This window comes from Molossus molossus, unplaced genomic scaffold (genome assembly GCF_014108415.1).
Source record: "Molossus molossus isolate mMolMol1 unplaced genomic scaffold, mMolMol1.p scaffold_m16_p_8, whole genome shotgun sequence".
Taxonomy (NCBI): domain Eukaryota; kingdom Metazoa; phylum Chordata; class Mammalia; order Chiroptera; family Molossidae; genus Molossus; species Molossus molossus.
Window position 1 is genome coordinate 22,636,410 of NW_023425402.1, and position 23,656 is coordinate 22,660,065.

The following is a 23,656-nucleotide window of genomic DNA, read 5'->3' on the forward strand; positions in this document are numbered from 1 at the left end:
TCTAGGATTTTTATGGATTCATGAGTCACATTTAAGTCTTTTATCCATTTTGAGTTTATTCTCGTGTAGGGTGTAAGTTGATGGTCTAGTTTCATTTTTCTGCATGTAGCTGTCCAATTTTCCCAGCACCATGTATTAAAGAGGCTGTCCTTACTCCACTGTATGCTCTTGCCACCTTTGTCAAATATTAATTGAGCATATTGCCTTGGGTCCATTTCTGGGTTCTCTGTTCTGTTCCATTGGTCTATATACCTGTTCTTGTGCCAGTACCAGGCTGTTTTGATTACAGTGGCTTTGTAGTATAACCTGAAATCTGGTATTGTGATCCCTCCAACTTTGTTCTTCCTTTTCAAGATTGCCGTGGCTATTCGAGGCCTTTTTTGGTTCCATATGAACTTTTGAAGTAATTGTCCTAATTCTGTGAAGTTTGCCGTTGGGATTTTGATGGGGATTGCATTGAATCTATAGATTGCTTTGGGTAATATGGACATTTTAATGATGTTAATTCTCCCAATTCATGAACAGGGTATGTGCTTCCACTTTTTTATATCTTCCTCTATTTCTTTTTTCAATGACTTGTAGTTTTCTGCGAATAAGTTCTTTATTTGGTTAAGTTTATTCCTAGGTATCTTAATTTTTTTGCCGCAATGGTAAATGGGATTGTTTTCTTAGTTTCTTTTTCTGTGAGTTCATCATTGGTGTATAAGAATGCCATTGATTTCTTGACATTAATTTTGTATCCTGTTACTTTGCCAAATTCATTTATTAAGTCTAGTAAACTTTTGATGGAGTCTTTGGGGTTTTCTATGTATAGTATCATGTCATCTGCAAATAATGACAATTTCACTTCCTCCTTTCCAATTTGGATCCCTTTTATTTTTTCTTCCTGTCTGATTGCTGTGGCTAAGACTTCCAGTACTATGTTAAGTAGGAGTGGCAAAAGTGGGCATCCTTGCCTTGTTCCTGTTCTTTTAGTTTTTGCCCTTTGAGTATGATGTTGGCTGTAGGTCTCTCATATATGGCCTTTATTATGTCTAGATATGATCCCTCTATTCCCACACTGCTGAGCGTTTTTATCAGAAATGGATGCTGGATTTTGTCGAAGGTCTTTTAGCATCTATTTATATTATCATGTGGTTTTTCTTCTTCATTTTATTTATGTGGTGTATCACATTTATGGATTTGCGAATATTGTACCAGCCTTGCATCCCTGGGATGAATCCCACTTGGTCATGGTGGATAATTTTTTTGGTGTATTGCTGGAGCCAATTTGCTAGTATTTTGTTCACGATTTTGGCATCCATGTTCATAGGGATATTGGCCTGTAGTTTCTTTCCTTGTTGTGTCTTTTTCTGGTTTTGGAATTAGAATTATGCTGGCTTTATAAAACGAGTTTGGAAGTCTTCCTTCTTGAATTTTTTGAAATAGTTTGAGGAGAATGGGTATTAGTTCTTCTTTGAATGTTCGGTAAAACTCCCCCGTGAAGCCATCAGGGCCTGGGCTTTTGTTTGCTGGGAGAGTCTTGATTACATCTTCATTTTCTTCTGTTGTTATTGGTCTGTTCAAGTTTTCTATCTCTTCCTGATCCAGTTTTGGCAGACTGTGTTTCTAGAAATGTGTCCATTTTGCTTAGATTGTCGAATTTGTTGCCATATAATTGTTCATAGTAGTTGTTAACGATCTTTTGTATTTCTGTGGTGTCAGTTGTTATCTCTCCTCTTTCATTTCTGATTCTGTGTATTTGGGTTCTCTCTCTTTGTTTCTTGGTGAGTCTAGCTAAGGGTCCATCAATCTTGTTTATTTTTTCGAAAAACCAGCTCTTTGTTTCATTGATCCTTTGAATTGTTTTTTTGGTCTCTATGTCATTTATTTCTGCTCTGATCTTTACTATTTCCTTCCTTCTACTTGCTGTGGGGTTTTCTTTTTGTTTGCTTTCTAATTCTTTAAGTTGTCAGGTTAGACAGTCAATTAGAGATTTCTCTTCTTTTTTGAGGTAGGCCTGTAGTGCTATGAACTTCCCTCTCAGAACTGCTTTCGCTGCATCCCATAGATTTTGTGTTGTTGTGTGTTCATTTTCATTGGTTTCCAGGAAGTTTTTAATTTCTTCCTTGATCTCCTTGGTGACCCATTCATTGTTTAATAACATGCTATTTAGCCTCCACGTGTTCAAATGTCTTTGCATGTTCTTGTTGCAATTGATTTCTAGTTTCATGCCATTGTGATCTGAGAAGATGCTTGATATAATTTCAATCTTCTTGAACTTGTAGAGACTTAGTTTGTGCCCTAACATGTGGTCTGTCTTTGAGAATGTCCCATGTGCACTTGAGAAGAAAGTGAATTCTGTAGTTTGAGGTGTCACTCTCTGTAGATATCTATTAAATCCATTTGGTCTAGTGCTTCATTTAGAGTCTCTGTTTCCTTGCTAATTTTTTGTCTAGAGGATCTATCCAGTGATGTCAGCGGGGTGTTGAAGTCCCCTGCTATGATTGTATTGCTATCGATTTCTCCTTTGAAGTCCTCCAGAAGTTTTTTAATATATTTTGGTGCTCCTATATTGGGTGCATATATGTTTATCAAGGTTATATCTTCCTGTTGGATAGATCCTTTCAATATTATGTAGTGGCCTTCTTTGTCTCTAATTATGGCCTTCATTCTGAAATCTATTTTATCAGATATGAGTATTGCTACCCCAGCTTTTTTTTCTTTTCCGTTTGCTTGGAAGATTTTTTTCCATCCCTTCACTTTCAATCTATGTGAGTCTTTTGTTGTGAGGTGGGTCTCTTTTAAACAACATATAGATGGGTCATGCTTTCTTATCCAATCAGCTGCTCTGTGTCTTTTTATGGGAGCATTCAATCCATTTACATTTAAGGTGATTATTGATATGTACTTATTTATTGCCATTTTTGTTTAGTGTGGTTCTATTTTTCTTCCCGTTTCGTCTGCTAATTACAGCAGTCCTTTAAACATTTCTTGCAGTGCTGGTTTGGTGCTAATGTATTCCCTTAGCCTTTTTTTGTCTGGGAAGCTCTTTATTTGACCTTCTATTTTTGAATGATAGCCTTGCTGGGTAGAGTAGTCTTGGATTCAGATCCTTGTTTTTCATGACCTTGATTACTTCATGCCATTCCCTTCTGGCCTGTAGTGTTTCTTGTGAGAAGTTAGCCGAGAGCTTTATGGGGCTTCCTTTGTAGGTAACCAGTTGCTTATCTCTTGCTGCTTTTAGGATTCTCTCTGTGTCTTTCATTTTTGGCATTTTGATTTCTATGTGTCTTGGTGTGGGCCTGTTGGGGTTCTTCTTATTTGGGACTCTCTGTGCTTCTTGAACTTGAATGCCTTCTTCCTTCACCAAATTAGGGAAGTTTTCTGTCACTATTTCTTTGAATATATTCTCTAACCCTTGCTTATTTTCTTCTTCTTTAGGGATTCCTATGATGCAAATATTATTCCGTTTCCAGTTGTCCCACAGTTCTCTTAAGCTTTCTTCCTGTTTTTTAATCGTTTTTTCCTTTTGGTTTTCTGATTGCTTGACTTTTTTCTAGACTGTCTTCTAATTCACTGATCCGGTCCTCAGCTTCCCCTACTCTGCTTTTTAGACCTTCCAATGTGTTTTTCATTTCTGATATGTCATTCTTCATTTCTTCCTCTTGGTTTTTAATCTCCAACTGGTTGATTTTCAACATTTCTATGTCTTTACTCATGGTGCTCATATCCTTACACATGCTGTTGAGCTTCCTCAACATCATGGCTCTAAATTCTAGTTCTGTTAACTTGCTTAACTGCACCTCATTTATCTCATCTTCCGTAGAGGTCTCTTGTTCTTTCATTTGGCTTTTGTTTCTGTTTTTCACCCTTTTGGCTATCACAGTGGGCTTTGGAGTCTGCCAAATTTTCCCTGTGGGTGTTGGTGTTCTGCTGTTTGTGGCTCCTTGTCCTGGGTTTGGATGAGCTGGGGAGGACCCACTTTAAACACCACCTTCAATTCTTAGCTTTTCTGGTTAGTGTTGCTAGCCCAGGAAATGGTAGTTATCCTCTAGCTTTTTTTGCCTGGAGGCTATGAGTAGAGGTCACCTGAAGACCCTTGATTTCTGAGATGCCTGAAAAACTCCCTCAGGTGCTCAGTGTAAGAGGATTTCCCGAGGGTGGGGCAGGTGCTGGTTGTCAATTGGCCTCAATTAGCATTTCAATGGCCACCAGGTGGGGTTGAATCTCTGAGGGAGGGGCCACCGCCTCTCCCCAGGGCCCTGGGAAGGAGTAAAATGACCACAGTCCTGCTGTGGCTGCACTCAGCGAAAGCTCTTAGCACCCTCCAAAACCCGAGTGTACCCACACAGTTCCAGTCCAGTCTGCCTTCCCTCTGCCAGAGCCCAAGGTGAGTGGCTGCTGCCAATTTAGCCTCTGTCCTGACTCTGCGTTGTGGAGCTGCCTGGGACTTTTAACCCGAGTTCGCTGCTTCCAGCCGAGGGCGGCCCCAGCTGTGGCTCCAGCCGAGGGCGTTGCACTTAGCAGAAACCCCAGGACTGAGCCACGGTAGCAGGACACTGCAGAGGTGGCAGCAGCTTCCAGCAGAGTCCCCTGGTCCCTGCGAGTCCATGTGGCACCAGCCGAGGGCTTAGCACGCAGAGTTTGCGGGACTCAGCCTTGGTAGCAGCGTCCCGATGAGTCCCCTGGTCCCAGCCAGTCCGTGCGGCACCAAGGGCTTAGCAGGCAACAGAGTTCGCAGGACTCAGGCGGGGTCACAGCGGAGGCGGCAGCAGCAACTTCCCGTCGAGTTCCCTGGTCCCTGCCCAGGCCGCTGCGGACCATGGGCTCCCGGCCCCCTCTCACGTCCTCGCAAGCCTACCAGGATTGAGTCGGTGTCCCTGGTTATGTGTTCCTCCAAGGTGTCTTTCGGTTGCCCCTTCCTGACGTTTTGCCTTTATTTTCGTTGTAAATCCAGTTTGGTCCTGGGAGATGGTCTGTGTAGCTCCATTCACTTTGCCGCCATTTCCCTCTCTCCTGTGACTTAGTTTTTAACAACAGGAACCAACAAACAAAAAATTCTAAAGTTGTGAGCTCAGCCAGTGTGGCTCAGTGGTTGAGCATCGACCCATGTTCCAAGAGGTTACCGGATTGGTTCCCGGTCAGGACACATGCCCAGGTTGTGGGCCAAATCCCCAGTGGGGGGCATGCAGGAGGCGGCCAGTTGATGTTCTCCCTCATTGATGTTTCTATCTCTTTCTCTCTCTTTCTTCCTCTCTCTAAAATCAATAAAGAAAAAACTATGTTTTTTTAAAAGAAAAAAATTAAAAATAGAAAAAGCTTATAAAATAAGGATATAAAGAAAAACATTTTTGTACAGCTGTACAACGTGTTTGTGTTTTAAGCTAAGTGTTTTTACAAGAGTGGAAATTTTTTTTAATTCAAAAGTTTATAAAGTAAAAACATGATAATAAGTTAAAATTAATTTACTATGGAAGAAAAATATTTTCTTGGCACGGCAGTGCTGTCTAAGCGTAGAGTTTGTCCAGGCTTCAGTACCGCACAGTCCTGTGCTGGGCCTCACGTCACTCCCCACTCCCTCGCTGACGCGCTCAGAGCAGCTCACAGTCCTGCGAGCCCCACTCTTGGCCTGTGCCGTATACAGGTGAACCACTTTTATCTTCTATATCATATTTTACTGTACCTGGTTTATGTTTAGAAATGTTTAAATACACAGAAATCGCTGTTAGAGCTGCCTACCATTTTCAGTACAGTGACGAGCTGTACAAATTTACAGCCTGGAGTGGGCTCTACCACACAGCCTGGTGTGTAGTTGGCTATACTGTCTAGGTTTGTGAGTCTCTGTGACGTTCACACCATGCTGAAATCGCTGGACACTGCATTTCTCAGAACATATTTCTGTCATTAAACGATATGTGACTGTACCTCTTGCTATCCGTTTTTTTTTTTGTTTTTTTTTTCCTGATAGAACTCCTTACCCATGAATCTGCCTCACCCTCAAATTTTTTGACAGCACTTGATGGAGTATACAAGAAAAAATAGTGTGGGAAAGATTGAGATTTTGATCAAGCAAACTGTTCCACCACTCTAGTTCATAGATAAGGAGAGTGTAAGATAACATTCCAAGGAAATTGCCCAAGGTCATATTGCAGAGTGCAAGGGTGATTCTATGAAACAAGGAGTTTTACCTAACCAGGAGGTAGGGTGGGGAGGGGCTGCAACTGAGTGGTGTACCTTTTTCACCCAACAAGCTTTGAACCATCTTTTGAGCTGAGAAAAGCTTTTGAGTTCTAGAATACTTCTCTCCATTCATTCTCATTACCATAATATTTTTTCTCCTAACCTGTCTTCCAAAGAAAGAAAGTGATGGGAAGACTTCAACAGAGAGCAGAGAGAAGTGAAGAACCACTGTGGGTGTTGGTTGGTTGGTTTGCTTGTTTTGCCCTATCTCAGCCACTCTGTAGACTAAAACTAACTCCACCTCCATACATATGGGCGTTAATTGCAGTGTTCGGTCAGTTTATTTTCAGTAAATTCTCTATAACAAATAATTATATCACAAATAAATTCTCTCTGCCTATTTATGAAAGTCTGCGTTGGAAATGAGTAGGCAGGCTCCACTTACCAAACAGCAGATACATTTCACTCTCCTCAGTCTTGACACTTAAGTCATTTAAACCCTGAATGGCATAGTTGTAAAGCAGGGATGGGATGCTGTAACAGGGTCTAGAGAGAGAAAACTAGAGTCAAGTTAATGGATATATTTAGTTTGAGAATCACAACACTCACAGGTCTGGCTGATCTGCTTGCTAGATCAGGAACAAGTAAACATGGATTCAATGGCCAGATGTGTTCCCTCTCCAGCTGGCTCCATGTGGAGACATGCTGGCAGGGCAGAGGAAGAAACCAGGACTAGGAGAGCTAATCGCTATGGAGTTGGCCCCTAAAAACAGTGTGTGAGGGATTATGGGACTCTCACACTCAGTGAGTATTTGCTTTGTTTAGAAAGCCTGGGCAGAAACTCTGGTGGGTGGGTCATATGAGCAGGAGTATCTAGGAGTGATAATGTCCATAGTCAGAGGAGTGGTCCATCTAGATTGAAACAGAACCCAGGAAGTAGCTTGGAGTCTAAAAAGCCTAGTGCCAGGACTCGCGGGATGACATTTAGGGAAGGTCTTCATTCCAAGCAGGGCAAATGAGGTCCAATTCAGGAAAAGCAGGTAGAAGACTGTTGAAACACAAAAGGAAGAAGGGTGTCTGGAGAGTGGGGGGGAGGATAAACATCTGTAACAAAAATAAATTAATAAAAATTGGAAAAAAAACAAAAACACAAAAAGAATTTGAGAGGACAGTGCTCAGAGGCCTATAACTACCTCCCTATTTCAAAATTCCGCAATCTCCACCCCATCCCCTAACCAGGCTGTGTGTTCATGCAGATGCTAAGCAAGTTTAGATTCCACCACTACATTTCTGCCTTGCCTCCAGAGTAATGCAAAGCTTGTTGGTATTTGGTGTCTCCCCCAAGGTCCTCTGTCCATGGCAGTTTGTATATTCATTGAGCAGTTGTGTTGCCCTTGGAGCAAATTAGGTCCTTTCCCATCCACTGAATCCACTAGTCATATTCCAGCCATCATGGTCACATCACTCCAGCCCTGGCATGTGGGCACAGGGTCAGTGTTGTGATTACTACACCTTGAATGAACATGGCAGAGACACTTGGTTTTGAGGGAGTACCAGGGATCTTATAGACTAATTTGTTAAAGTCCCTGACTGTAATTTATAATAAGATTTGGGAAGATATCTACAAGTAAAAAGCAAGGTATAAGCTGTATTTGCTAAGAAAGCATAGTAAGAAAGAGTCAGAGCCCTGGCCGGTTTGGCTCAGCGGTTAGAGCGTCAGCCTGCGGTCCACAGAGATCCGGGTTCGGTTCCCGCTAAGGGCATGTACCTTGGCTGCAGTTTGTCCCCGGCCCTGGTTGGGTCGTGTGGGTGGCGGCCACTCGATGTGTCCCTTTCACATCGATGTTTCTCTCTCTTCCTCTCTCTCCTTCCCACTCTATCTGAGTAAAAAATGGAAACATGTCCTCAGGTGAGGATAAAAAAAAAAAAAAAAAGAGAGTCAGAGAAAAAGAACTCTGCTGCTTTCTAGCTAGTATTGATGAGAAAGGAAAACAGCCTCTAAACTACTTAAGTTTTGAAACAAACAAATCCTAGCACCCTAGAGTGATACTTTCAGCTCTTCATGGAACCTGAATCAGAAATATAAGCTCATCTTATATTTCTAAACTACTCACCAGTGAAACTTATTTTGAGTTTGTTCCTTCACTAGGAAAGGAAAGTTCTTTATGAACAAGGAATCTGAGTTCTCAGGAAGTATAGCTGTCATCCCTCTTCTGTAAGGCAAAACTCAAGAGGTAAAAATATTAGAAATGTGGAGGTAAATAGGAAAAATAAACCAAGTTGATACCGTTGTAATTAGCTAGTTATTGATAGTAGGAAAAGAGCAAAGAGGGAAGCCAGACATTATAAGCATGGCCATTTGGGTAGCTTCACCAGGAAGCTGCAATTTCACATTCCACAGGGAAACACCAGCCATTTCCTACAGAACACTGGGGGAAGGGGTTGAACAAAGGGGAGAGAGATGCATGCACAGCGATTTTGAGATGACATGGGAAGGTGCCTGTCAGTCACACCTGGGAACAGAGATCATTGGCCAGAATTGGTGTGGCTAATGCAAGCCCATGAAAGTTTGAGGATACGTAATTCCCCAAACAAAGGAGTTTGCTCTCTTGTGGCTTTCTCATTCCTGTTTCCCTGCATTCTCCCGTGTTTCCTCCATAGCTGTGTGGCCTTGTGGACCCCACACACAATGGACTGATGGACTGCAGCAAGGAACACAAATTAAACTAGCCTGATGCTGAATTGGACTGTCCCAACATGGAACAGAAACTCTAGACACTGTCTCTGATTTTAGCCCTGCTAAAGCTAAAGCTACACTTCTTCTATTGCATAACTGAGGGAGAGGGGATCTTGGGAATTCAAGGATGCAATTCCACAGAAATAAAAATCACTCATTTACCCATGCAAGTCTCTGAAAATTCTTGTTCTTGGGATATCATGAGAATTCCACTCCCACAAGCAATGGATGGGGACAAGGACACCCCCACCGCTGCCACTTCCACCAGTAACAAAGTCACGCTAGGATGATCACTAGTGCCAAGATTGGGCAGGGAGTAGGGCCAGGTCCTGCTTTGGCAGTAAGGGGTCATTGGACATCAGCATTAGTGTCACTGTAGCCCTGAGAGTTACTTTGTAGCATCATCAGTCACTTCTATGAGGAATGATCATGGTATAAAATCTATAAATAAGGAGTAGTGGAATGTGGTGTGCTATTTTTTTCTGACTACATTTGTAAATATTGAAATTTCTTTTAAATGTTTTCTAGATTTTTTTTCAAAGAAATTTAGTTACTCTGCAATTTTTAATACAAATAACATCTTCTTTGCTTCTTGCTTCCTGTATTTAGGAATTACCTCCCTATAATGGTTTTGGACCAGTTGAAGACTCTGCTCAGAACTGCTTTGCTCTGGTTCCAAAAGCTCCCAAAAAAGATGTTATTAAAATGCTGATGAATGATAACAAGGTGCTTCGTTATTTGGCTTCACTGGTGAGGATAATTTAATATACTAAGATTCTGTTCTGTCTCAGTACCATGCCTTCATGCAGCTTGGATGGCGTTAAATATGGTGCCCCTGAACCAAGACCTAACTCAAGTCCAAGCTGCCACAAAAATCTTTTAGATCATTAATCCTCTCCTCTACCCCTCAAATTTTGGCAGACCTTTTTGACCTTTTTTATTAAGTAGTTATGAAAGCCTGACTTATGTTCAATTTATTTATGTATCTGTGTGACTTTCCAGTGTGCTCTGATTTTCTTGAGGGTAGAGACCATGTCTTACTAATTTTTAGCATTACCTCTCATATATAGCTTGATATATTTTATATTCATTAGACACACTAAATGCAATCATTTATGACATCAGTTGAATAGATGTTGCCATTGAGAGGTCATGTGGCTAGTGGTTGAGAGCATAGGTCTGGAATCAGACATAAATTCAACCTCTGATTATTCCACTCATGGCCTGAATTACCTGAAGCAAATTACTGCTAGGAATTCAAAGGATAATGTCTTTAAAAATGAAAAAAAAAATGTGGAAAAAGGAACAAAAACAATTTATTGAGAACTATGAACATAAATAGCAGAAATTGGAATAAGTTACTTCCAGGACTGGTAATTGGGGGAGGGGGAGGTCAGGTGATTTTTCAAACCATAGGCAGACTTTGGAGATACTGTGGGTTCAGTTTCAGACCACTGCAATAGAGTGACCATTATAGTAAACTTAGTACGAATCAGTTTGCTTGTGGAAGGTCTTGCCTTCAAGTTGTAAAAAAAAATGTAACACCTGTGAAGTGCGATAAAGTGAAGCAGTAAAGCAAGGTGTGCCTGCATGTAGTACATGTACATAAAAAACAAAAATTAATGAAAACAGTCGACTAATATATTTTAGAAAAATGTTGAACAAAGCTTTATATATAAAAGGAGTTCTAGCAAATCCTATACCAACTAGAACCTCCATACCATCAGAATTCTGGTTAATGAAGGTTTTATATTATGATTAAATTCTTTCAGTTACCATTAAAATTCAATAGTCGTGTGGAAATTTGATGTGGTAACTATAAACTTCCTAGACTTTGTAGGTTCTCATTAACTGTTGAATGAATGGGTAAATGAATTTATTTACACATACACTATCCATGAATTAGGAAATATAATATTATATTCATTTTATGCTTCAAAACAATAATCAGAGAAGCTAATTGGCTTGTCCCAGATCTCAATGCTGCTTAGGCAGAAGCGGAACTAGAAATCAACTTTCTGACTTTTGACCCACCATTCTTTCTCTTCTTCTTCTTCTTCTTCTTCTTTTTTCAAATTTAAAGAGTATATTTTTATTTTACAGTATAAATAATTTGGAAATATGACAGTACAATCCATATAAGCAGTTTTAATACTGCCATCTTATATGTGTGAGAGAAAGTAGAGAAAAGGGTATCACAGGTACTTTTCCTACGGAGAAATAGTCACCAAAGCCCTCAATAGGTGACATGAGGAGTCACCACGAGGAAGGGAGTTGGAAAAGTTTTACTCCTGCAGCTATGAGAATCCTCAACCCAGCATTCTTTTGATCAAGAACCAGTATAGTGCTCAGACTATGAAAAGGGAGATGGACGCACATCAATTTGTAAACTACATAATTGAAAATTACTTTCTCTACCTAAAAATCCTGGGAAAATTACATAATTGATTATAAAAATTGCATTGAATAATGTCAGATATTGCTAAGTGAGAAGAAAGAATACATTTACAGAGTGGGGCAAAAGGAGGTTTACAGGTATGAGTACACAAAACAGAGTTTATTCTTATATTCTTATTTATTAGTGTATTATATACAAGCAACTGTAAACCTACTTTTGCCCCACACCATATATTGACTGCAGTCTTCTGTACTCACAAATAACCCAGGCAAATTTGATATATCACGGAAGGTTGAAGAATAGATCATTTGGATCAGTCCTCTTGCTCAGGACAACTAGAAAAACTGGGGGGGGGGGGGTGAGTGTGTGTGTGTGTGTGTGTTTACTACTGCTTGAGGGTGCTGAACAACTAACAAGATATGAAGAAACACTGAACAAGGACCAGGAGAATATTGAAAACCAAGAGGTGAGCCTGGCGAATGGGGCAATATTTCCTCTGGGAAAGTTTGCTGATTCCAGAAGAAACACCTGTGAGAGCAAACTTTGGACTCTAGGACCTATCAAAGACAGAAGCACCTTGTAAACTTTCTGTGTGAATCCTTGAAGAGATTATTTTTTGGCTTGGAATTATCTTCATTTTAAAAATCATATTAAGGTGATCCTGGATTACTAATGTCCCGAGTTGTCTGGCAGGAGCAAATGCAAATGCTCTGAAGATACATCATTGTAGGCTTCAAATTATTTCTGTGAACAATTTAATACAATGTCCAGCACTCATTAAAAAAATATGACGAATACAATGTCTAGACAAAAGGCAAGATGATATGAAGGAAAATGAGCAGAAACAACAGATAATAGAAATAGACCCATAGAGACTTCAAATACTAGTGTTATCAAACTTGAAAAACATCTATATTTAACTATGTTTAAGGAGATAAATGATAAGATTGAGAATTTCAGAAGAAAACTAGAAACAAAACAAAGTTTTTCAGTTTTGCTAATTTATCACAGTAATAGAATAAAAGAAAAAATTAGATGCAGAGAAATACTTGATAAATATTGTGAGTTTAAAACAGAACTCTTAGTAAACAGAGGATAAAAGGGAATTTTCCTAGTCTGATAAAGGATAACTACCACAAATCTACTGCAAACAGCATACTTAGTGATGAAATGCTGAGAATGAACTCTCTGCGATTAGGAACAAGGCAAGACTATTCTATCACCTTTTGTTCAACATGGTACTGAAGGCCCCTGCAGTAAAATTACAAGGAAAATAAAAGGTACAGGGATTGAAAAGGAAGAAATAAAACTGTCATTACCTAAAATGAATGATCGTGTATGTAGAAAATGAAAACCAACAAAAAATAAATTAGAAAAATGGCATTTACCATAGCATCAAAAAATATTAAATTCTTAGGAATAAATTAAACAAAAAGTAGATAGTGTCTAAAACATTATTGAGAGAAAATTAAAGAAGACCCAAACAAATGAAAGTACATACTATGTTCAGTGGTTAGAAAATTTAGTACTATAAAGATATTTGCCCAAAATTGATATATGGTTTCAAAGCAATTACAGTCAAAATCCCAAGGAGTTTTTATTTTTGAATATTGACAAACTGATTCTATAATTTATGTGGAGATGTAAAGCACTTCCAAGAATAGCCGAGACATTCCTGGAGAAGAAAATTGGTGGATTTGCTTAACAAAATATCACAATATATTAAAAAGTCAGATAAAATAAGACAATAGAATATTTGTGCAAAGATAGATAATTAAGCCAATGGAATAGATTAGATAGCCCAGAAACAGACCCACACACACTTAATATATGTAACTAATATGGCACTGCTGAGGTATTGGGAAAGGAAGTTCTTTTTTTAAATTTTTTTTATCCTCACCGAGGATATTTTTCCATTTTTTGTACAGATAGAGTGGGAGGGAGAGAGAGAGAGAAACATCGACGTGAAGGGACACATCGAGTGGCTGCCACCCGCATGACCAACCAGGGCCGGGGACAAACTGCACCCAAAGTACGTGCCCCTAGTGGGAACCGAACCCGGGTCTCTCCGGACCGCAGGCCAACGCTCTAACCGCTGAGCCAAACTGGCCAGGGCGGAAGTTCTTTTTAATAAGTTATATCAGAACAATTAGATATCCATATGGGGGAAAAAAGAAAATATTACTCTACCTCACTCTAAATATGGAAATCAATTCTGGGTGAAATGAAATGAAGACTTAAATGTGAAAGGCAATGCAATCAAATTTTTTAGTAATATGATTTTAACCTTGTAATAGGGAAAGATTTCTTTAGCAGTATACAAAAAGAAGTAATTGTTTCAAAAACTGATAAGTTTGACTACTTTAAAATGGAGAGTTTATGTTCCTCAAAACAAACAAACAAACAAGCAAACAAACCAAAATAACACCAATAAGAGTAAGAAAAAAAAAAAAAAGGTAGGATAGAATGGGAGAAGATCTTATTACAGAAATCAACCACGACCTCATATCCAGAATACCTAAAGAACACTCAAATCATTTTTAAAAATAAGCAAGAAACTTTAACAGGCATTTTACAATAGAGGATATCCAGAAGGCCAATAGACATATGAAAAGGTGCTCAGCCCTTTTAGTGATCAGGGAAATACAAATTATAACCATGATGAATTGCTCTCACCTACCAGGATGAGTACTATGCTGGTTAGAATATGGCACAATAGGAAATCTCATATTGTCAGTGACACACTCACTTAGGAAAATAGTTTGTTATAATCAAATATACCAGGTTGTGCCAAAATAGTATACATACGTGCACTAAGAGATAAGAATGTTCATAACAGCATAACCCATGATAGCTAAAAATAAACCCAGACATCCATCTATAGGAAACTGGATAAATAAATTGTGGCATATTTATACAATGATTTGATTTCTGTTCAGCAATGAAAATTAATGAACTATAGCTACAAATAACAAGGATAAGTCACATAAACATAACTTTGAATGTAAGAATTCAGACACAAAAGAATATATAAAGGTTATGTCATTTCATTTATATGAAGATTAAAAACTAACAGGCAGCCCTGGCCGGTTTGGCTCAGCGGTTAGAGCATCCGCCTGCGGTCCGGAGAGACCCGGGTTCGGTTCCCGCTAGGGGCACATACCTCGGTTGCAGTTTGTCCCCGGCCCTGGTTGGTCGTGCGGGTGGCAGCCACTCGATGTGTCCCTTTCACATCGATGTTTCCCTCTCTCTCTCTCTTCCTCTCTCTCCCTCCCACTCTATCTGTGCAAAAAGTGGAAAAATGTCCTCGGGTGAGGATTAAAAAAAAAAACTAACAGGCAAAACAAAACTATTCTGGGATGCCTGCTTTGTAGTAAAACTAAGGAAAACTGTAAAACCAGATAGTGGCTTTTTGGGTGGGGGAGGGATAGGATACTGATTGGGAGGGCACGTTCTAGATTCTGTCAATGCTGTTTCTTGACCTGCTTGGTGGTTACATGGGTGTTCACTTTATGAAAAAATTTTGAACTGTACATTTGTTTTTTTTGTTCTCTGTGTGTTAGAATTCACAGTAAAAAATCAGTTCAAAGAACACCAACAGGACCATTAACAAAGAACTAGTGTGTATCTTCCTATGGACTAGAAAGAAAGAAGTGATATTCTGGTCATAATAATTTTCAAAGGTTTTCCCTTGCCTGTTTAGTAAAGCAAAGGGTATATTCATTCAGCTAATCACACACGCTGGGAAAGATGAACTCCCCTACTCCCCATTGGTATGCCCCTGCCTGTAGCCCTGCTTGGAACTTTGTATTTTATTCTAAGTGTGATGGGAATTCTCTGGAGGTTTGAGAACAGAGGAGTGATGTGGTTTGATTTTTATTAACTATATTATGGATTTTTTTTTAATTATAGGGGTGTTCAATCAAAAAAGTTTGGAGACTATTAGATTAGGGGATGGTATGAGGGCATTATTTTACCAATGTCTTTCTTCAATAAATGAGAAATTTTTACAGAAATAATTCCATGGTCTGAATGAGAAGATAGGTGCTCAAGCTGCAGTATGAGATTTTAGTCAAGAATAAGCATGTCTGTATTTAAGCGTGTTCCATGTGGAATTTGTTGCTTAAGGGTTATGTGATCACTCAGCAATTTCCTTTAGGAAAAGTCTTGTCTAGAAGATAGTTTCTCAGAACCACTTGCAACCCTGGGATTCCTCCCTTCTTAAATTTTCTTTTTAAAATTATGTGTATCAATGAATTTGTTTAAAGAACTAAACTGCCCAATCATCTTAGCATGCACGAGGTTGAACATAACGTGAGCCAGGAGGTTTCAGATTGGCATCCTGTGGGCAGAATGTAGAAACGTAGGTGCTCCATGGGCCTGCATAGTGCTTTCAAAGAGTTAAGCCAACGTTTTCAAGTCAGGGCTTTGTACAGCACTCTAGATTTCTATCTTCTCATGCAGAATAGGAGGCTCTTTCGACATTGGGCCTACATTCCCACAAAGCAACAATCAAGTGGAGTTGAGTTGGGGCAGGTTTCAGGCCATCAGAGTCCCCTCGCACTGTTCATTTATATTATACTTTATGTAGTAGATTTACATTATATACCTGATCCCTGTAGGTATTTAATTTGGGGGCATCTGGATAGTTCATGTACCTTCATAATATCCCCCCCCCCAACTTTTCTAGGAATCCCCCTACCCAGAAGACAAAGACCGCCGATTTGTCTTCTCGTATTTTCTAGCCACTGACATGATCAGTATCTTTGAGCCTCCTGTCCGCAATTCTGGTATCATTGGGGGCAAGTTCCTTGGCAGAACAAAAGTGGTCAAACCACACTCTTCGGTGGAAAACCCCGTCTACTATGGCCCCAGTGACTTCTTCATTGGCGCTGTGATTGAAGGTAGGTCTAAACACAGTTTAGGCTTTCTGACTAGGCAAGTGAATTTTATGTGGTTAACCTTTGTTAAGAGGCAGTTAGGCTGTATTCCAGCAGAGACAAAACTAATATTCTTACATATGTGGTCCAGTATCTTAATCTCCTTCCTTATCAATTAAACTGTAAGTTGGTTGCCTTTTTTTTTTTTTTTGGCTATAAATATAGACCCCGAGCTTCCTACCACCAGCAAACGACTGCATATAAATTTAGAGAGCTGTTGAAAGTTCATTAGTCTAGGTCACACATGCATGTCTGTGAACTTCCAATTGGAAGATCAGTATTATTTTACTCCTGATTGCATGATCAAAACATAACCAAGGAAGCCTGGCTGGTGTGGCTCAGTGGATTGAGCTGCATCCCATGGACTGAGAGGTCCCGGTTCGATTCTCAGTCAGGGCACATGCCCGGGTTGCAGGCTCGATCCCCAGTAGTGGGCGTGCAGGAAGCAGCCCATTGATATTTCTCACATCGATGTTTCTATCTCTCTCTCCTTTACTCTCTAAAATATCAGTACAAACAAACAAACAAACAAAAACATACCCAAGGTAAGTGTATTTCTGCCTTTTCCCCAGTGTTTGGCCACCGGTTCATCATCCGTGATACAGACAACTATGTCTTGAAATATATGGAGAGCAATGCTGCCCAGTACTCACCAGAAGCACTCTTATCGATTCAGAACCATATTCGGAAGCGTGAAGCTCCTGCACCAGAACTGGAAAAGTACGTTTGACTGTCCAGGGAGCGTTCTGGCTTTGGTACCTATGAGATCTTCGGGAAAAAGTTCTTGATAAATTGAATGGGCAATCCCATTTTAGATTTCCAGGTTTCCCTCACCAAGTAGGAGTTATTAGTCACATGCAGAAGGTTTTCTGGGTCCAGTATTACAAGTAGAAACTTAGAACATTTTCAATTTGATTTATTTCGCAAATAATTATTGAATGCGTACTATGGGTCAAATACTATCACTAGGCCCTTGGGCTTTTTTAATAAACAAAATAGAAAAGGAGTTGCTTCCTTCATGGAGTTAACATTCTAAGCAGTGGCAGATAGCCCGTCAACAACACAAGTAAATTATACAGTATATTAGGTGATGAGTGGTATGGAAAGTGGAGCAACATTAGGGCGAGAAGGGTTTCTGGAGGGTGAGGGTGGATGCAATTGACTGGGGGAGGTGACACCTCGATAAAGTGACTGGAAGGTAGAGTTAGCCATGTGGCTTTCTGGAGGCAGAGCTTCCCAGGAGGGACGCTGAGCCCTGCGCAGCAGCACGCCCAGACTGCTCAGCCGGCACTGGCGAGCAGCAGGCCAGCGATAGGTGGGATGGAGTGAGTGAGAGGCAGAGGAGTGGAAGGTGCAGTTAGAAAATTAACAAGGGGCCAGATCACGTAGGACCTACTAGGTCTTTGGAAAGATGTTGGCTTTTCTCTGAGTGAAAGGGAGGATCATTGTGGGGTTCAGAGTAAAAGTGGCAAAATTTGACATATGTTTTAAAGGGCTATTGTGTTATGAGTAGATTAGGAGAGAAATTAGTTAGGAGAATATTGCTGTAACCCAGGCAAGAGATAATGGTGCATGGACCAGGGTAGCATCAGTGAAGATGGGGAGAAGTGGTCTGATTTTGGATATATTTTGAAGGTAGATTATATAGGGGATATAAGAGAGAGAATAGTTCAGGATAACTGCAAGGTTTGGGGCCTGAACAACCAGAAGGAAGGAGTTGCCATCATCTGAGATGGGGAAGATGTTCATTTGGGGTAGAGGAGGGTCTTTTTGGGAGGGGAGGATTTATTTTGGTTTGGATGTACTAGGTTTACGGTAGCTATTGGATATCCAAGTAGAGGCATCAAACAGGCAGTTGTATGTATACATCTGGAGTTCAGGCAAGAGGTCTGAGCTGGAGGTGAAAATGTGGGAGCTGTTGGCATATTTTCAACATGCCAACATGAGCCTGGGTGAAATCTTTAAGATTTAGAGAAAAGAAGAGCCCCAAGGATTGCTCTCTGGGGTCCTCCAACACTCAGAGTTGGGAAGAGGAACCTGAGCAGGACAGCTAGAGAGGCAAGAAGAAACCCAAGTGAGTGTGGTATCCTGGAAACCAAGTAAGGAGAGTGTAGTGTTCCCTTTGCACAGAAGTGTAGGCCTATAAAAATGGCCATGCAAGCAATCTTAATCAATGGGAAATTTGCTACTGTTCTGTGACCCTTAAAAATTATTGTATAAATGTGCAAAACTCAGGTGGTTATAAATATATAGGGACATGAAAAAATAGTAAAATTTTCATTGCGTACTCTGTAATTTAAAACACTAAGAATTCAAGTGTTTTATTCCTTTGTAAAAAAAAAAACGAACAAAAAAAACTTATCAAGAGTAGTTTGAACAGTGCTTGCCTTTCTCTCATCGCATAACTTACGGTACACAGCGAACATCTTTTCCATGCCTTGGCAAATTGTCACATACCTTTTGAAGTTGGGATCAGCTTCCAACATTTTATTGTGTTTGCTTTCGGTGTTGTGAGATATCTCCTAGAGTTTCTTTACTGACAGTGAACTATCTCTGAGAGTTCTTTTAACGTGCAGTTTTTTGCTAGCATCTGGGATATGTCATGTCCTTCCTTTTCATTACAGTCACATTCCTTACTTACGCCGATAAATTGGCCTTCACTAAGTTCCTCTGGCTATGCAGTGAGAGTCACTCAAAGGACAGCAGTATTAGCACCTCCACGGTAGCTTTTTCCTCTCTAACTCCATTGTGTTGGGTTTGAACTGTGCTTCCAGCATCATCTCATTTTACTTCTTTACTGCACTTTCGTCTTTGCTGGGCAGGTCTCTCTCTTGTCAAACATCGCGTGGGCTTCTCACTGAGAGACCAAGAGGCAACTTATCTGCATACTTGCTAAGTGTGAACTGCAAAACAGATGCCCATTGACCAATCACCAACAGACTTTGAAAGAAGTGACATGATCGTCACTGACCGTGCTATGCATCTGCTATTTCTGTAGTGGTTTAGTGGACTGAAAACCTGACAGTGAATTTGCTCTATTCTATTGACTATATAAATAAAATAAATGCATATAAAAAGAAAATGTAAACATATTGCATTATTTTATCTACTAAGAAAGAAAAAAACTGTCAATTATAACTGCAATTCACCATCAGTTAAAGAAGGCATGCTGAATTCAGAGATGTAAAAAAATATTTCAAAAAATGTTTCAAGACTGATGAGAGATAGCAGCTATCTAGGAAAGTGTGGGCAGTGAGTGGGCTAGAGAAACATAGTTTGGTGGTGATGAGCATTAAGGGCTGGGTTGAAATTCATGGTCATACATTTCATTCAAGTATTTCTCAGAAGTTTTTTCTGTAATATGTTCATGTCTCTGCAAGTACCAGCAAGGCCGGAACGCTTCTAGCTTTGGCATTCTTCCAGCAGAATACTCTTTTATGTTTTACTTCTCTGATTTAGTAATGATAAAAAGATGGTGCTCACATTGTAAATGAGATACCAATACAAGTGAAGAGAAATTCAAGTTCTGGGTTAAGAAATCCATTGCTATCCTCACTTTGATCCTCATCTTCTCACCTCCTCCTGTGATACGTCAGGTGGAGGAGAGAGAAGAGATGCTTGGAGTCCAAGTGTCGGGCCTTCCATGTCTTCCAGCCATTCTTTGCCTTCTAACTCCTCTCATCTGGCAACGAATCCTTCCGCTCTAAGGAAAAACAAATCCTTTATTTGACTAATCATTGCTAAGAGTAATTAAAGGAAGATTTCCAAGTACTTGTCAAGCCTAAGTACTTTTCAGAGCAAGTGCCAGTTATAGGATGGTGAACTTTGGAGTTAGCTATTTTCTTTTTCTAAGCCACGAAATTAAAGCAGTGCATCGATAATTGAGTATTGACTTCATCTGAAGTTCTTTTTGGGTTTGGATTCCTCATTGCAATATATTGAACTGAGACTTACAGATAATAAATGCCCACTAACCCCTCTATAGGGAATCTACATGTGTGAATAGCATAAAAACACACATGTTCATATATAGTATTCTTGTTCTGTTACATGCCCATTCGTGCTCTTCAGCTTCAAGAACCCCCCGCCCCCAACCCCCCAAGGATCCTTTTAATCTCCCTTTTTTTTTAAATCCTCACCCTAGGACATTTTTTTGCATTTATCTTCAGATAGAGAGGGAGGAAGAGAGAGAGAGAAACATCAATATGAGAGAGACACATCTAGTAGTTGCCACCCACATGACCCGAACTGGAGCCGGGGACAAACTGCAACCGAGGTACATACCCTTAGTGGGAACCAAACCCAGAACTCTCTGGTCCATGGGCCGATGCTCTAACCACTGAGCCAAATCAGCCAGGGCTCAAGGATCCTTTTATTGTCGTCCCTCGCCACTTTGCGCTTTGACTTTCGCAGCTTCGACTTTCGCAGCTTCACTCTATTGCGGTTTTTTCAAATATATTCATTAAAAAGTTGATTGAGACAGTGAAAATGATACAGTGCGTGCTCAGTTGTCTGAGTCAATTATACACTCCTGTATTACAATTAAAATTAAAATTACGGCCCTGGCCAGTTTTGCTCAGTGGTTAGAGCGTTGGCCTGCGGTCTGGAGAGACCCGGGTTTGGTTCCCGTTAAGGGCACGTACCTCGGTTGCAGTTTGTCTCTGGCCCTGGTTGGGTCGTGTGGGTGGCAGCCACTCGATGTGTTTCTTTCACATCGATGTTTCTTTCTCTCTCTCTCTCTCTCTCTCTCTCTCTCTCTCTCTCCCTCCCTCCCACTCTATCTGAACAAAATATCAAAAAATGTCCTCGGGTGAGGATTAAAAAAAAAAAATTTACATATGGATTGTAGGCCTCTGTATTCGAGCACCCCAGGAATCCTTCAATGCCAGGTGCAACCGCTAGAGTCTAGCACTGATTAACCATGATAAACAAGGGATGACTGTAATCCTCTCTTTTTCACTTCCAGCTACTCTCACACGTAGACATTTCCAAATATTCTGTTTTCTTTGCCCATTTTCTTTAAGGCCCAAACTCTTCCACACTCACTTTGCAGTTGGTCTCACCATGAGGACAAATGGTCGAACGTGAGCTTCTTCAGTGTTCCCACTCTTCACATCAATGTTTTGTATAAGCTCTCATTTTCTCTTTAGCTTGTTGTCAAAGGTAAGTAGCTCCCATTTCTCCAAATATAATCCTTCTGTTTTATGTTTGCAACTGCCTCCTTTCTGACCGCTCCTTGTAACTCTTCCTAAATTGCTTTCTTGAACGTTATTGTTTCAAAATCTAATGGTCTCTTGTCTTTTACTCATTAATTCAGCAGCTATTTGAGTTTGCACCATCTGCCAGACCTTCCTAAATGCTTAGGCAAATATAGGGGTGAATAGGGAGCTCATAGTCTAGGACAAGAGTTGGCAAACTTTTTTTATAAAGAAGTAGGTAGTAAACAACTTAAGTTTTGTGGGCTGTACCGGCTCTGTTGTAACTATTCAACTCTGCTTTGTAGGGTGAAAGCAGTCACAGACAAATACAAATGAATGGGTATGGCTGTATTATAATTAAACTGTATTTAGAAAAACGGGCAACAGGCTGGCTTTGACCTGTGGGCTGTGGTTTGCCAACTTCCTGTGTTTTTAGTCTTTTTCATCTACATATATATTACTCTTTACCACTTCGTTTTTGAAACCCTCTCTCCTGAGTTCTAATAAGTCAGAGCCTCTGTCATTTTTCCTACTTCTCTGGAAGCCTATTCTTTGTATCGTTTTTTCCTACTTCTGTCTACGAGGTTGGTGTTTCTCAAGGTCCTGTTTTTGATCCAGTAGTTTGCTTTCTCTAAACTCTTGAAATCTTATCTCATCTCACCGGTGTCTAAATAAGGTGCTCTCCATCCCGACCGTTCTGATTCTATTCCTAGATTCCTGTCTGCCTGTTGGGTGTGCCTTCACCCAGCTGAGTCATCCGCATCTCACACTGGGTACAACTTGGTTTTCATCCTTCCAGCACACCTGCTCTTCCTTCCTTCTTTCTTCTTTTTGTTTGTCTGTCACATAAAGCTGGATAACAGTGAGTTCCGATAACATGGAAAGCACACAGGAGGCAGACAATGAATGTTCGAATGTCTGTTCCCCTCTTGCTCTCAATCTTAGCAGAGTTCCACTGGCCTTGATGTGAGGCTCTGGAGATACCTCTGACCTCTTCTATTTTGCACCATATTCAATAAGCTGCTAATTCCTTTGTATTTTAGTCTCTATTCTCTCTTGCCTTTAACTTCTTTTCATTCTCACCACCATTTCCTAATGTCAAGAACTCAATCAGCTAGGAGTTGCATTTGTGTGCACATAACAACAACAATAACAACAGAAACAGACAGACACTAGCTTAAGCCAGTGGAGTTTTATGTTTCTCAGGGAACACAATGTCTGGAGGTGACCGGTCCGGAGCGGGTATGGTGGCTTTCCGATGCCTACAGAGACCTCACTTGTTCTCTCTCTCTTCTCAGACATCCTTAGCAAGTAGCTTTTGTCCTCATGCTTTTTCATTCTGTGGCCACAGAGTGAGAACGTTCTGTTTCCAGCATTACATCTGTATTCCAGTCAGGGGGAAGAGGAAGAATAAAGGGCAAAAGACTGAAAAGCCAACCTCACCAGGTCTTTTCCTGTTTGTAAAGGGCTTGTCCAGAAGCCCCGCCTAGCAACTTCTGCTTCCATCTCATTGTCTGGGCTGTATCACATGGCTACTCCTCACTGCTGCCCAAACAAAGTGAGGGCTTTGTCAGGAAGAAGAGGGTGACTATTGGGCAGGTAACCATCAGTGTCTGCCGTACTCCCATCGCTGCTTACCGAGGTTTCCACAGTGCCCCCTAACTCGTCTTCCACCTCCGATCTCTACCTAATCCATTTCACACAGTTACCAAACCAGTCATCCTAGAATTTGGCTCCAAACCCATCATAGTGGCCCCTACCTGCCAACTTTACTGAGGTATAATTGACAAATAAAATTGTATGTATTTAAAGTATACAGTGTGGTGATTTGATATACACATACATTGTGAAATGATTACCACAATCAAGTTAATTAACCCATATCATGTCACATAGTTATCGCTTATTATTTTGTACATGTGGTAGGAAAGCTTAAGATCTACTTTCTTAGTGAATTTCAAGTTTACAGTACAGTATTATTAACTGTGGGTACCTTAGTGTACATTAGATTCTCCAGAACTTTTCCATCTCATAACTGAGTTTGTACCCTTTGACCAACATCTCCCCCTTTCCCCCAACCCCCAGCCCCTGGCAACCACGCTTCTACTCTCTGTTTATATAAATTCGACTTTTTAAAGATTCCACATGTAAATGAAGTCTCGTTTACAGTATTTATCTTTCTCTGTCTGGGCTGTTTCACTAAACATAGGCCCTTCAGTTT

General features: G+C 40.4%; 1 protein-coding gene across 1 annotated transcript in view; it reads left to right on the top strand.

Annotated features, from left to right (window-relative positions):
- The window catches only part of EFHC1 (EF-hand domain containing 1), a 73,302-nt gene that overhangs the window by 42,897 nt on the left and 6,749 nt on the right, over positions 1-23,656 (top strand). Inside the window, exons 7-9 of the mRNA XM_036249355.1 lie at positions 9,509-9,649; positions 15,988-16,201; positions 16,810-16,957. Of these exons, the coding sequence (XP_036105248.1) occupies positions 9,509-9,649; positions 15,988-16,201; positions 16,810-16,957 (503 nt within the window). The remainder of the gene's footprint in view (positions 1-9,508; positions 9,650-15,987; positions 16,202-16,809; positions 16,958-23,656) is intronic.